The 13,701-nt window shown below is 34.6% G+C and overlaps 2 protein-coding genes across 3 annotated transcripts; both read left to right on the top strand.

Moving 5' to 3' along the window:
• The first annotated feature begins 699 nt into the window (after positions 1-699).
• On the top strand, positions 700-3,695 carry LOC123223414. Its single transcript, XM_044646576.1, has 5 exons — positions 700-721; positions 883-954; positions 1,050-1,117; positions 1,215-1,309; positions 2,886-3,695. Exons 1-5 carry the CDS (start codon positions 700-702, stop codon positions 3,430-3,432), a joined length of 804 nt encoding a protein of 267 aa, XP_044502511.1. The 3' UTR covers positions 3,433-3,695.
• Positions 3,696-6,869: 3,174 nt separating this feature from the next.
• LOC123223929 (probable receptor-like protein kinase At2g42960) lies at positions 6,870-11,216 on the top strand. Of its 2 annotated transcripts, XM_044647421.1 has the most exons (9): positions 6,870-7,403; positions 8,045-8,795; positions 8,886-8,990; positions 9,195-9,317; positions 9,603-9,773; positions 9,859-9,988; positions 10,120-10,329; positions 10,664-10,808; positions 10,902-11,216. In XM_044647421.1, the coding sequence occupies exons 2-8, from the start codon at positions 8,125-8,127 to the stop codon at positions 10,790-10,792; spliced, it is 1,539 nt and encodes a 512-aa protein (XP_044503356.1). In that variant the 5' UTR covers positions 6,870-7,403; positions 8,045-8,124; the 3' UTR covers positions 10,793-10,808; positions 10,902-11,216. The 2 variants fall into 2 exon arrangements, with proteins under 2 accessions (XP_044503356.1, XP_044503355.1); XM_044647420.1 differs by having other exon boundaries at positions 10,664-11,216.
• Positions 11,217-13,701: the final 2,485 nt, after the last annotated feature.

Genomic DNA, 13,701 nt, shown 5'->3' on the forward strand with positions numbered 1-13,701 from the left:
AAGCAAGTAAAACTTAGTTCTCTTCTCTGCATACAATTAATCTGATATATGTAACTCTTTTGAATCCAGAAACAAGTGCATCGTGCCACACTGAATCCGCAAGACTAGCTGCTGTGGAAATTGAAATTTAGATGAGTTGATAAATCTCTGGTTATTAGCATATTATGAATCTGATAATTTTATGAAAGTGAATCCGTTACAAATATCAAAAGCTCACACGTATGTCAAACTCTTTGTGCAGCATTAAAATGTACCCCTGTCAATCAAGTTTGTAGCTGAAACAATTGTAGCAGCTCGCCTATTAAATGGCAGTTTTTACTTATGAGTTCGTCTTTAACTTTCCTAAACTTAGTATTATTAATATGGGTTTGATAGATTAATCTTATTAATAATATTTCATTTATTGGAGTATCCACGTAAAACTAACATAATTTTTTCATTTACAAATTTAAAAGTTAAAAATATTTCAATTATACGGGTAACTCGTGGATTTATCTGTATCCATTGGACCAGATATGAGTTTTCATTTTCTCTAATTGTATAATTTGACCCGTTTTTGACCCATATCTGTACCTATGTCAACCTGGCCCAATCCATCCATTTGCCAAGTCTATTTTTGGGGGAGATGATGTATAACTTCATGACTATAGGGATTTTTTGATCGACAACAGAAATCAGAGGACGTTCAAATTTGGACAAATGGAAAAATTTTTGGATCTGGGTCAGCTCGGTCACTGTGCAAAGTGAGACAACTTTGAGGGCGGGGAGAACAAAAATCGTTTCGTTTTCAAATCTGTGTTAATATTTATTTAATTAAAAGATTTTTAATAATATATATAATGAATTCACTACAAAATATTTCGAAGTTAGGCTAAAACTCAGCTCAATCTCTCTCGTTCGATGACGTCGCTGACTATTTCTCTCTGCCTCTCTCTGACGCCGCTATTCGTCTCGGTAACTTTCTTTTCTCTTCTTTTTCGCACAAGTTTTTCTTCCTTTTTTAAATTTATACTAAGATTATGTTAATCTTTTTCCCTGCCTTGTGGTAGGTGTTTGCGTGAGTGTTCTCAAGAAAATTTGCCGTGAGAACGGCCTTGATCGGTGGCCCTACCGCAAGGTATTCCTCCTACCTTCTAGTTCTTCGGAGTAATTGTTAATTTCATTGGATTATGTGATATTTATTTTTACGCGTTTGTTTGTGAATTGTGTTATAGTTTTTATGTGGCAAGAGCATTGAAGAAATTAAGAAGTATGCTGCTAGAGAAAAATACAAACAAATTGCTGAGGTTTCAAAGCTTGCTAGGCAAAGGTATGATTTAACAATCTGTTTGGATTGCCACCGCTTTTTAGTTAGTTATAGTTATTAATTATTTGTGAAACCGTGGCATGTTGTGGAAGAAAAAGGAAATTATTTTTGTTCAAAGTTTTCTTTTTTCTTTCGCTTATATATGTGGCTGATATCAGGTTGGAAGAGATAAAATTAAAACAAAGTTATGTGTTTTAAAAATGTTGTATGGGTGCTTTACTGTTCAATCAAAACCAGCAAGTTTGAGTGAAGCTGCTTATCTGTTTGATAATTATTAGGGCTGTGTGTGACCTTGTCTTCTATGCATATTTATCCAGTTGAAGTTTCTTTGTAAGAGTCATTGCCTCCTCATATCTCTGCATCTGTAAAGTGCTTTTGTGTAAGCATATTTTTTATAACAAGCACACTCAAGACACTGTGATCATAGTTTAACAATGACAGTAATAAATGAGAATTTTTCTCCCTCATGATAAGCTGCTTATGAGAAGGTGCTTTTGTTTTTTTCAATTACAATAAAACTATATGAGCTTATAATGAATACCAATTTGGGTATCAATGATGATTTATTACCAAGTGATGGGGTGATTTTGAATTAACGATAAAATAATAAAAAATAGCGTGACAGATAAAATATAAAACCCATGGTAATTTAGAAGAATAAAACCTATAATTTTTTTTTTCATAAGTCAAATTTTTGGGTGTGGAATAATTTTAGAAGAAGAAATAATGTGAAGAGTGTAGAATTAAAATTTTCTTTGCAAGTAATTTTAATTGAGGATGATATGGTAATTATAAAATGATTAAATAGGGTTTCACTCAAAATAATTGAAAAAAAAAAAAGTGATAAAGAGAATATTATGAATGATCATTTTTCAAACACATTAAGCATAATTAGAGCTAAATAGTGTGATCCCAATTGGGTATATATGTCCAATTTGATTAACGTAATTGTGACAGTAACTTTACCATTCTGTTATTTATTTATATATTACATCTATCTGCCACTGAATGAAGTATAGAACCTTTTGCTTTCACTCACATTTTTAGATATCAATTCATGTTTCCATGCTTCTTCTGTCTTTTCTGATCTTTTAGAAACTATAAGTACTCTCTTCTCCTAAATTACAAAAGTGATGAGTTTTGATCCCTTTGACAACTACCTTCTAATATTCTTATTCTTCCAATGTGCTTGTTGGGTCAGATACTCCCTCCATCAAAGCTTAAAATGTTGAATATCATTAATAATAGTCAAATATTGAGAAAAGGTCATGTTATTTTTTGTTACAACTGAGATCAAAATGTTTAACAGTATTCAGAATTTGGACTCAAAATATTGGCATGTATAATCCTTTTCTACTAATCTTTGTGACTTTCTTACAAATTATTTTCCTTGTATATTTTCTGTTTACGCATGCCCTTGCTTTAGTAAGCAATGCAGTCTTGTTGAATCTAGTTCAAAATGTTGATATATCGTGTGATGTCTTTCTTTATACTCTATGCCAACTTTCATGTCCTACATATTTGTGACCATTTGAAAGGTACAGTATGAAAATTTTGCTAATTTTGTTTGTGAATGCAGTGCTGTGCAACACCAAAACAATAATATGTCTAAATTGCATGGTGTCTCATCACCTACCAATTTGCAGCAACAAGGAAGCCAGAACACTGTAGTTGGACAGCTTCAGGTTTTGCTTAGTCCAAGCCTGACCAAAGGAAGCATGGCTCTAGATGAATTTAAATTTGGATTTCCATCAGATGGCTTATCTACTGCTACATATAAATGGTGGAGTAGCAGCAGTTCTGAAGGTAACAGGAGCACTCATGTAGAGGAAGCTGAAACTGATGAAGTAGACAAAAATCAATTTGAAGAGAAAGCAGATGGCAGTGCCATTTCAATAGTGAGCAATGAGATATCTGGAAGTTTGAAAAAGGTGACTAACATTGATCCTCAAGGTTTAGGTCTGCTGACAGCTATTAGGAAGAGAACTGTAGAGGAAGGAGAAGAAGCACTTCGACTCGGTGTTCATAAGCACTGCAAAAGGAAGCTAGGCAGAAAAAAGAGACTGCTGCTGCTTCAAATATTTGGATCTTCATTGCCTAAAGAGTGGGTAGTTGAGTCATCCTAAATTTTGCTGGGATTCCTCTGCATGTGAAAGACCTATTGCAGGTGAGGCCATGTGGATAATAGTAGAGTGATTCAGTTCTCATTTCCGTTGTGCAATATCTGCTATGTTGTCATATTTAAAAATCAATTGCATACTGGATGGAATGTTTAAGAGCATATCTTTATGGTAGTTAGCATGTGTTCATGGGATGCTGAATCTGTGAGAGACAGATTCTACACCCTATTTTTTAGCCGATAATTTGAACTTTTACTCTCTTATCCTTAGAATTTAAGTCATTGCTACTTAAATTACCCTGCGGAGGGGTGGGTTGGATGGGCGCAGCTTTTACACTCCATTTAGTAAGTGGTATAATGTTTTGGTTTTGGGCTACTTCCTAACTATAGGGTAGAGAAAGTCACATAGATGTTCTGCAAAAATAAAAAATAAAAATAATAGACAGCCAATTCTAGTTTCATGCTTGGACTCAATCTACTTTGTTCGTGCTTTGGTAGATCTTGCACAGAAAGGACAACAATTCTCATCACTTTGAAGTAGCGGAGCGACAACAATTAAAAAAAAAAACCTATTTTCTGCATCTTTCTTTTTGTCTTTTGATTATTGGAACTTGAGATTTTGAGTTTATGAGATATACGGCCGGGAATAAATAAAAAACAAGAAAGAAAAACATAGATTTGTTTCTAATAATTAACAGTTGGTTAATAATAAGTTGCCCTTGGAACAAATTAATTATTTCCTCACTGAAACAGACACAAAACTGTTTTGAGTATGTGATACGTGTTGTAGAAAATGAGAAGCTAATGTGGGATCGAGTGTAGTTTGCTTAGTAGACAGGGAATACTTGGGTGCGAATTGAAAGCATACATGACACTAACACAGTAATCTCTTTATGCTGGCTCTGCTTTTGTTTCTTGAGAATTGCTATCCTACTCATGCAAATGACCTTTCAACTTTCTTCAAGTGAGAATTCTGAATATACCTAGGGATACTTGTTTTCTCTCACTCTCTCTCTTAACATCTTTTATCCTGGGTTTACTTAGTGTCTGTTACTGAGCAATAGATCACTTGAAAGTTGGAACAGAGTATAATCTTATTACTCAAAAATAGTTTAAGTGTCAATGAAAGGGGTTTCACATAAGAGAACATATATTTAAATCTCTTCTGATAATATTTTAATACGGTTATTAGATTTGAGATTTTATCTGTTTGATATGATTGGTTTGATTTCAAAAGAACAGTTTAACTTGAATGAGGTCTTTTGTTTAAAAAAAAAAAATCTAATCTCTGCAACTTCGCCTATATAATGGCCTACACTATATGGTCTTCCCCAAGCAAGCCAATTTCTATTTCACATACCAATTACTCTTCCTTTCTAATGGAATTTAATTACCCAACTTATATATTTAGAAATAGAATGTCATTCAATTAAAGGATGGCCCTCAAGAGATGATTATGTTGGTTGAATAATAATAATAATTGATTGTGGTGCTAGGTAGCTAGACTAGATAATGGGTTGGTTGCAGCATGTAATAAACCAATTTAACAACCTCATATTTTACTATTTCTGTAAGCCTCCCGTGCAATGCAAGCATCCCATAAAAGGAGGGCATCATGAAGACACATAAATAAACCAACAAAATCCCAAGTTTGGCTTCAAACACTTCAAATATCACTACAAAATCTCCATGTTTTCACTGGGTATATTCAATAAATACACACTCTTAACTTCCATAAATACAAAATCTCCATGTTTTCACTGGGTATATTCAATAAATACACACCCTTAACTTTCACCGGGTAATGAATTAAAGGGGCAGTGTTTACACTTGATGCACATGCTATTCATGATGTATAACCTCCATATGATCTGAATCATAAGATATCACATGATTAACAGTGATCAGATGGTCAGGACTGGCTCAATTTGAGTCAAAGTTTGTGGGAGCCACATAACATCATATTAGATTTCGTTATCTTCAAATTAGGGCCAAACGACTATTTCCCACCCAAGGTTTGATGTATTCTCAAAAGTCCCCCCTTTAACTATGGAAACACCAAATACCCACCCATGGCCGGTTAGATTTAACCAAACCCTAACGCCTGAAAATTTTATCTCCTTTTGCCCCCCTAAACTTTAAAAACTGAAATTTTTCCCCCGCCTAAGTTTTAAAAAATTGTAGTTTCACCCTAGGGTTTGGTTTTGAAATCTCCGGCGACCTCTCCGGCTCCGTTGCCGACGGCCGCTCCCTCCCGAAGCAACCTCTCCTTCCGGCGATCTCTTTCCTCCCATTTGGAGGTCCGATCGGCACCCAGAGACGCCGTGGGAGACGAAGAACTTCGTCGGGAAGACGAAGTTCTTCGTCTTCCCAGAAGAAGACCTCTGGGAAGACGATCATCTTTCCAGACGAAGACGACGACGAAGAACTTCGTCTTCCCGACGAAGTTCTTCGTCTCTCACGGCGTCTCCGGGCGTCGATCGGACCTCCAAATGGGAGGAAAGAGATCGCCGGAAGGAGAGGTTGCTTCGGGAGGGAGCGGCCGTCGGCAACGGAGCCGGAGAGGTCGCCGGAGATTTCAAAACCAAACCCTAGGGTGAAACTGCAATTTTTTAAAACTTAGGCGGGGGGAAAATTTCAGTTTTTAAAGGTTAGGGGGCAAAATTAGATTCTATTTTAGTTTATTTTTAATATTATAGCAAAAATGACGATTTTACCTCTACCACCGTTAGGGTTTGGTTAAATCTAACCGGCCATGGGTGGGTGTTTGGTGTTTCCATAGTTAAAAGGAGGACTTTTGAGAAAACGCTAAACCTTGGGTGGGAAATAGTCGTTTGGCCTCAAATTAATGCAAAACTGTAAAAAGAAAGATAAATTTTGAGACATACTTTAATCAAAAGGTTATGCTTCTAATCAAAGCCCAAATAATTTATTATAAGACATAATTAAATTAACAATAATGTTATGTATATTCAATTTTAATCTAATTAAATATTTTTTTGAGTGTTATTTTATTTATAATAAAATTTAGAATAAAATTGAAGATAAGTGATTAACAAAAAAGAAAAAAAAAGTTTATCATTCTCAAATGTGAAATAAATAAGAAAATATTTCTAACTCTCCATAAAAATTTAAAAAAAAATATTATCTAATTGACAAAACTAAACGAGAAAAACTTATTCAACTTCAGAAAAGTGGACAAAAATGTTAAATTTACTTGAATAATCCTAAATTTTTTACCATTAAATGGCCTTCAAGAAAGTTAGGAACAATTAAATGACTAAACGAAAGACAGCAATGAGTTTAATAACGAGTAAGCCGGCTTTCATGTTGGATTGACCTCTTGGCTGATGTTGTCATCTCTTAACTGTCTCTTTCCTTTCTTAAATATCTCTCTTGCCTTTTACAAATATTAATTAATTTTTCTTTGCCAAGTTATAAATGTTTTCACTGTTCACCTCATTTTTTGCTTTTCCTTTAGTGTTTCTTTCCTTTCTCTCTTTAGTTTCCTGACCTGACCTCCATTGTAAACTAAGCTTCCTTTCCAGCTTTCTATTGGGAGTTCCCTCTCACTTTCACAAAGACCCACCAACCATTTCACCCACCTCTTCTTTTTTGGGTCCTTTTAAATAATCATCTCTCTTTCTCTTTACATTTCCCTTCAAAGATTGGGTTTTTGTCTGGCCTTGACCTTGCTTCACATTTCTTTTTATCATTCTCTCAGTTCCTTTCTGGCCCACCTTGGGGCACAAATCTCTACTTGTAAACTACTCCTCTCCAATTGTTACTCCACTTTTTTTTTTGGTTACTATGGCATCTGGGTTTTTGGTGGGATTGTGTTATTTGAGGTCTACGTTGGCCTATCTATGCTCATTGACTCTCTTTTGATTCTAAACAAAGAAGCCCTTTCTTTGCTTCTGTGGTTGCTCAAGGAAGAAGATCAAGGGGGCTAGTTTAGTGTAGATCATTACCACAAAGGTTATTGCTTTATCCTTCTTTTTTTTTTTAATCAAAATCACTTTATGGTGTATTTACATTTCTCTTTTTCTGACTCTTGCTTGGATCATAAGTGATGCTTTCCTATCAGATATTCCATTTGCTCTCAGAGTCTTTGATTGTTGTTTTCAGTAAGCGTGATGTGTCTTTGATAGATTTATTTATGCGGTCTTTTTAAATTAATTTGTTAAGGTTCTTTAAATGCGAATGAGTTTTTGTTGAATGGTTAAATGCCAATCAATTGTACTTGGGATTTATTTTAGCATTACAGTTTTCTAATCGAACCATAAAAAATGCAATTGAACTTGGTTAGATTAAGTATCAGATTCTCTTTTCCTTTTTTTCCCTTTTTTGGTTTAATTCTTCTTAATAGGTGCAGTGTAAGCCAAGAATCTAATCAGATTAGATTAAATGTACTGTTTTTGCCTTCATGAGATTTGAGTGTTAGAATTAGAGTAAGGATATTTTTAAAAGTCTGGGTTGCTTATGTTGTTTAATTTTTGGTTTATTCTGAATCAAACTTATTCAAAATCGAAAATTGCATCTTAGAACTTAGGAAATTTCAGGGATGTTTTAGCACTTTTATATTTTGTAGACTAACCTTGAAATTTTCTAATATACAGGACGAAACTTGTTAATTTTACGGTATCAGAAGCAAGAAGATCACATAAAAGTTTCTCTCTCAATATCTGGAAAATCAGAGATGTCGTCTGAGGGTTCTTTATATACTGAATTATCAAAGAGTTCTTTAAATAGTGAATTATCAAAGAAGACACAATTTTTGGGTCTAAAACTATGGGTTTTGATTGGTATATCTGTTGGTGCATTTATAGTTTTGATTCTTTGTATCTTGTCTGTATGGGTTTCATTTAGGAGGAAATCTAGACAATCACTAGATAAGTTCGCCCTCACTCAAATACCCAATGTATCAAAGGAAATCAAGGTTGACAGAGTTGGGGGTCAGAGTTTTAAGGACCACCCTGAAAGTTTATTTCTTATCCAAGATAAATCAAGTGATAGGAATTCAGAGAAAATGCATAAATCAACTGATCCTGATAACATGAGTCAATGCAGTTCTATTTATCGTCATGAGGGGGTATATAGTTCACAGTCAGGGGAAGAAGGAAGCTTTGGGACTGTCCAAAAGCATTCTTCATTGTGTTATGGAGGACTAGTGACAGCTTCTCCATTAGTTGGCTTGCCAGAAGGTTCACATCTTGGATGGGGCCACTGGTTTACTCTTAGAGATCTTCAATTGGCAACAAATCGTTTTGCAGCCGAGAATGTGCTTGGTGAGGGTGGATATGGTGTTGTATACCAGGCTAGACTGATCAACGGAACTGAGGTAGCAGTGAAGAAGCTTCTTAATAATTTGTAAGGATACTTTTAACAACATATTATCTGTACCATTTTTAGATCCATATTTGAGTCAGCTTTATCCTTCTGTATTGAATTGTATTTCAGGGGACAGGCAGAGAAAGAATTTAGAGTTGAGGTGGAAACTATTGGTCATGTTCGACATAAGAATCTAGTGCGACTTCTAGGCTATTGCATAGAAGGAGTACACAGGTGAGATTCAGTTACTATTCATTGATTGATTTATCACTCATCATGTATTAACTTTTAGCTATGTTAGCTTTGTTGTTACATACCACCATGGTAATTCAGCATATGTGATTTATTAATCTCTCTCAAGCTTTGTCTTTTATTGCTTGAGTTGTGGCTTGGTGACATAAACTTGCAAATTTGATTATCTTGCATTTACTTGCTCAGGATGCTGGTGTATGAATATGTGAACAATGGCAATTTAGAACAATGGTTACATGGGGCTATGCGCCAGCATGGTGCCCTCACTTGGGAGGCCCGTATGAAGGTTATTCTTGGTACTGCCAAGGCGTAAGTTAATTTTTATCCTCGAGAAGATTCATATGATTGTTTAAAACTCTAATAGATAGTGGTAAATTTGGTAGCAGTTCGATGCATTTTTTGTAGTTCATATAATTTCAATACATTTTAGATTGTTTCTATTTTTCTGAGATCTTTTTGTTTTTCAGATTGAAAGCAAAGAATTAAGGCATTAGAAATTTTTAGAAATTAGAGCTTTAATTCCAGCATTCTGATTCTTCTGAGGGGTGCAATTGAAGTCAGAACTGAAATTTGCATTTGGTTTACATATTGCAGGCTTGCGTACTTGCATGAAGCTATAGAGCCTAAAGTAGTTCACCGGGACATTAAGTCAAGTAACATCTTGATAGATAGTGAGTTTAACGCTAAGGTCTCTGATTTTGGCTTGGCAAAGCTGTTGGATTCTGGAGAGAGTCACATAACAACCAGAGTTATGGGAACATTTGGGTATGTGATCAGTTCCTCTTCCTAACTGATAATTCTAATTTATCTGATGTATCTAAAGATGGAAGTTCTCTTTTGTGAATTTCAGTTATGTGGCACCTGAATATGCTAATACCGGATTGTTAAACGAAAAGAGTGACATTTACAGCTTTGGGGTCCTACTACTCGAAGCAGTTACTGGAAGGGACCCTGTGGACTATGGCCGACCTGCTAATGAGGTGCCAAGTTCTTAAGTCAAATGACTAATAATGCTGACTTCTTGGTTTTTCTAGAGTTTTTCTTAGCTTCTATAAATTTGTAATTAGAATGTCTGAGAATTTCTGCTAAGCCTTACATCTATTTGAGGCAGGTTAATCTTGTTGAGTGGCTGAAGATGATGGTGGGGACAAGAAGAGCTGAGGAAGTAGTGGATCCAAGCCTAGAAGTCAAACCCACAGCACGGCCACTAAAACGTGTGCTTCTAGTTGCACTTAGGTGTGTTGACCCTGATGCAGACAAGAGACCCAAAATGAGTCAAGTTGTCCGAATGCTTGAAGCTGACGAATATCCATTTCGTGAGGTATGAAATTTTGTATTTCCCTGGATTGATGAGAGCTGTTTTTTGCCTGACCTCTACATTGTTTCAAATTCTCTGAAAATTTACTTCAGGCCTTTCCTCTTTGTTATAATCTACATTTTGATGAATTTTTAATCAGAGTAGCTTTATTGTCTAGTTTGTGTGTGAGGCATACTTTTGGATGTATTGTTGATAACTATGATGCAACACATCCTCAAGTGGAATGTTGTCACTTTACCCTTACATGTTCTTAATAAGTCTGTTCTGTTCCTATGCATTTCATTTCAAGTTACACATAGAAGTCCATAACTAAGAATCCGTAGCACACTTTTTTCAGGATCGGAGGAACAGAAAGAGCCGCACAGCAAGTATGGAAATTGAATCCATGAAGGAACCAACTGATATTGAAAGCAAAATAGGAGATTCTGAGATCCATATGTCTGAATCAACTCATGGACAGAACTGACAAACAAATGACTTGGGTATTTATTGCCTTAAATTAAATTAAATCTTTTGGTATCTATCCATACATAATCAAATATCGGAATTTTGTTTCTTGGAAACTCTTCCTATAGTAAAACGAATTGGATTGAGGATAGCCCCATTGGATTGTGAAGAAGTCTTCTCATGCATTAGCCAAGGAAGGATGGAGAGAGAGATGGTGAAGCCTGAATGTATGAGAAAGTGAAAGTGTTTGTACAGCTGTGTCTTAAGACGTCTGGGCTGCCTTCCATACATAATTACAGTTTTCTATATCTTTTTTGGGTTTCACTTTTTGTATCTTTTTAGCCAATTATAATTTATTCATCTTCATTAGCCATAAAAAGCAGAAATGCACTTACCATACTACAGTTAATGATGGATATTGTTCTTTTGTTCTTTTCTCTCTACTCTACGGTTTATTGCATTTTCGTGAACTTGGGAGATAATTTAGTTACATAACTTTCGGACTCTTTTATCATATCTATGGCATGAATTCGTTATTAAGTTTTGAGTTGTGGTTGAAAGTCGTGACAAAAGTTAAGGATTTAAGTTCTGATACGGTTGAAGGGTGACTTTCAGAAGACTGAGGAAGGGTCCACGAGCACAGGCTCCGTCATTGGCAGCATTTTGTGTTTTTTTGTAGCAGAGCAGTGCCTGGGATGGTGGTAAAGAGCATGTCAGCCGCTAAGTTTGAATTTAGTGTTCAGCTTTTGACTTGCATGTAATGTAATGTAAGAATCCTTCTAGATTGCACGTCTAACGGTCGAATTCTAATCTTTCTCAACCAGAACTTGCGTGGCTGACTCAGCTACACCCCATTTTTCAACCTCAACTTTATGACTGCAATGCACAATCATTTATATATAGTTTTTGCGCCTGCCGTTGAGCGCATATTTGGATTCTCTATACAGTCCTCAATCATAATCTTAGAACCAACGATCTTAAAGTCACCCAGAAGGTTGGGCCAAACTAGTGGGGATTTTTTCTCTTTTTAGTGAGAAATTTTGTTCGAATTACATTCATATTATCTTATATATGAAATCTTATATTTTTTTATTTAAGCTATCTCTTAAACATACAAGTAGACATGTTATAATAGAGTAATTTGCAGATCCACTTTTAATAAATCAGTAGTGTCCTATAAGTGCACTCTGGTTTCAACTTTATTATCATCTTTGCCTTGGAAAAATACCTTATCCTCAAGGTTTCTTGCTAAAGGTCATGTAACAACTTCCAAGAAGTGTAATATGGAAGCAAGTTGATCCATTGTACCAAGATCTCCACAAAACTAGCAACATTGATCATGCTTTTTCCATAACCACGTGCAAATGGTTGTATTACAGGTTGACTGTCCACAACAGTTGGACGAAGAGATAGAGGTGTTGCAGGAGTTGAGCCCTTATATGGTTTCAATAAAGAAATATAGAAGGTGGACAAAATTTTGTGAAGTTGGAGGAAGCTCCAAGGTGTAGGCAATCTTTCCCACAAGAGCAATAATTTGAAAGAGCCCATAGCATCGTTGTGCTATTTTGCGGTGAACTTTAGAAGTAACCGAAGTCTGGCTATGAGGCTGCAATAATTTGAAAATTAACGTTTGTAAAGGGAGTTAAACGTGAAGCATTAATAGTCTTAAACTTTCTTTCCTCCTTGTAAATGTGTATTGACTTAATTATAATGATATATTTATTGAAGATTAGAGTTCAACAAATTAAAATGGCTTCTTCAGCCATGTTCTATTGCTTATCCGATGATCATCTTTCCTTTCTAAACTTATTTTTCCTATTTCTCTAAGACAGAATGATGATATTAACATCAAGTTAGTTGGTAAGTAAATGAGAAAAGTCCAGCAAAAATTGGTTGTCGAGGGACCATAAACATAGCATGTGTTTCAATTATGTGGCAGCCCTTTACTGGTAGGGTATACATGCTAGACTTTTCCAAATTTGATAAAGGCACGAGAATTTAAAATGCTGTATGCATTTAACCAGATATAATTGATTACATTGTGTTAGCTGCTTAATTTATGAACTCCGTGCATAGTTTACACAGAAGATTAATTGAAGAATTTGATGTGAACATACCCTAATGTGGTCCAAATTTCTATAATAAAATTGTTTCATTACAGCTAACACCCAATTCGAAGCGAAATACTAGAGCCAATTATTTCATTAAGGGTACGTACTATGTTATCTATAAATGATAGGAATAACGACTAGTTCTCACCTAAACTATGTTAAAATGATAAATTTACAGTCTTAAAGTTGAAAAATGATATTTTCTTAGTTCTTGTCAAATGTTGTTAGTGAAATTAATTAATTATGAAGGTGGAAATGTTGAAAAGACAAAAATACACTTTATATCTAAAATAGTCGTCAACATAGAATATCATTAACAACAAATGAAATCACATTAGATTAATGTGATTTTAGTCAAAATCACACCAAATGATGTAATTTTGATTGAAATCATACTGAAATAGTATAATTCAATAGTGTGATTCTAGTTGAAAATTGCATCATCCATACTGAAGTGATTTCAACTAGAATCACATTAGAATGGTACATATCCAATTGGAATGGTATCATTTTAATACGATTTTGATATGATTATAAATTTAATTAAATTCATAATCAGTGTGATTATGGATTTAAGATTGGTTGGAGTTAAGGTTTTGATTTTTTTAATTGAAAAGGGGTAAGTAATAAAATTTAAAGTTTGAGAAAGAAATGTAATGCGTTTGTATTTGATAAGTATAATTAATAGTAATCTTACGAATATTAAATTAATTACCTTAAACATTAGCGTTCTAAGCAAAATTGTCTCAAAAGTTAAACATTAAGCAAAAAAGTCTCATTTATTTAACCCCTTAATATATATTATCAAATATCCAAA

This window comes from Mangifera indica, chromosome 8, assembly GCF_011075055.1.
Source record: "Mangifera indica cultivar Alphonso chromosome 8, CATAS_Mindica_2.1, whole genome shotgun sequence".
Taxonomy (NCBI): domain Eukaryota; kingdom Viridiplantae; phylum Streptophyta; class Magnoliopsida; order Sapindales; family Anacardiaceae; genus Mangifera; species Mangifera indica.

Coding starts and splice junctions, on each gene's coding strand:
- LOC123223414 (XM_044646576.1), top strand. CDS start 700: ATGGAAAAATTTTTGGATCTGG. Junction 722..882: donor GGAAAAATTTTTGGATCTGG/GTCAGCTCGGTC, acceptor GCTAAAACTCAG/CTCAATCTCTCTCGTTCGAT. Junction 1,310..2,885: donor TCAAAGCTTGCTAGGCAAAG/GTATGATTTAAC, acceptor TTGTGAATGCAG/TGCTGTGCAACACCAAAACA.
- LOC123223929 (XM_044647420.1), top strand. CDS start 8,125: ATGTCGTCTGAGGGTTCTTTATATACTGAATTATCAAAGAGTTCTTTA. Junction 8,796..8,885: donor AAGAAGCTTCTTAATAATTT/GTAAGGATACTT, acceptor ATTGTATTTCAG/GGGACAGGCAGAGAAAGAAT. Junction 8,991..9,194: donor TGCATAGAAGGAGTACACAG/GTGAGATTCAGT, acceptor TTACTTGCTCAG/GATGCTGGTGTATGAATATG.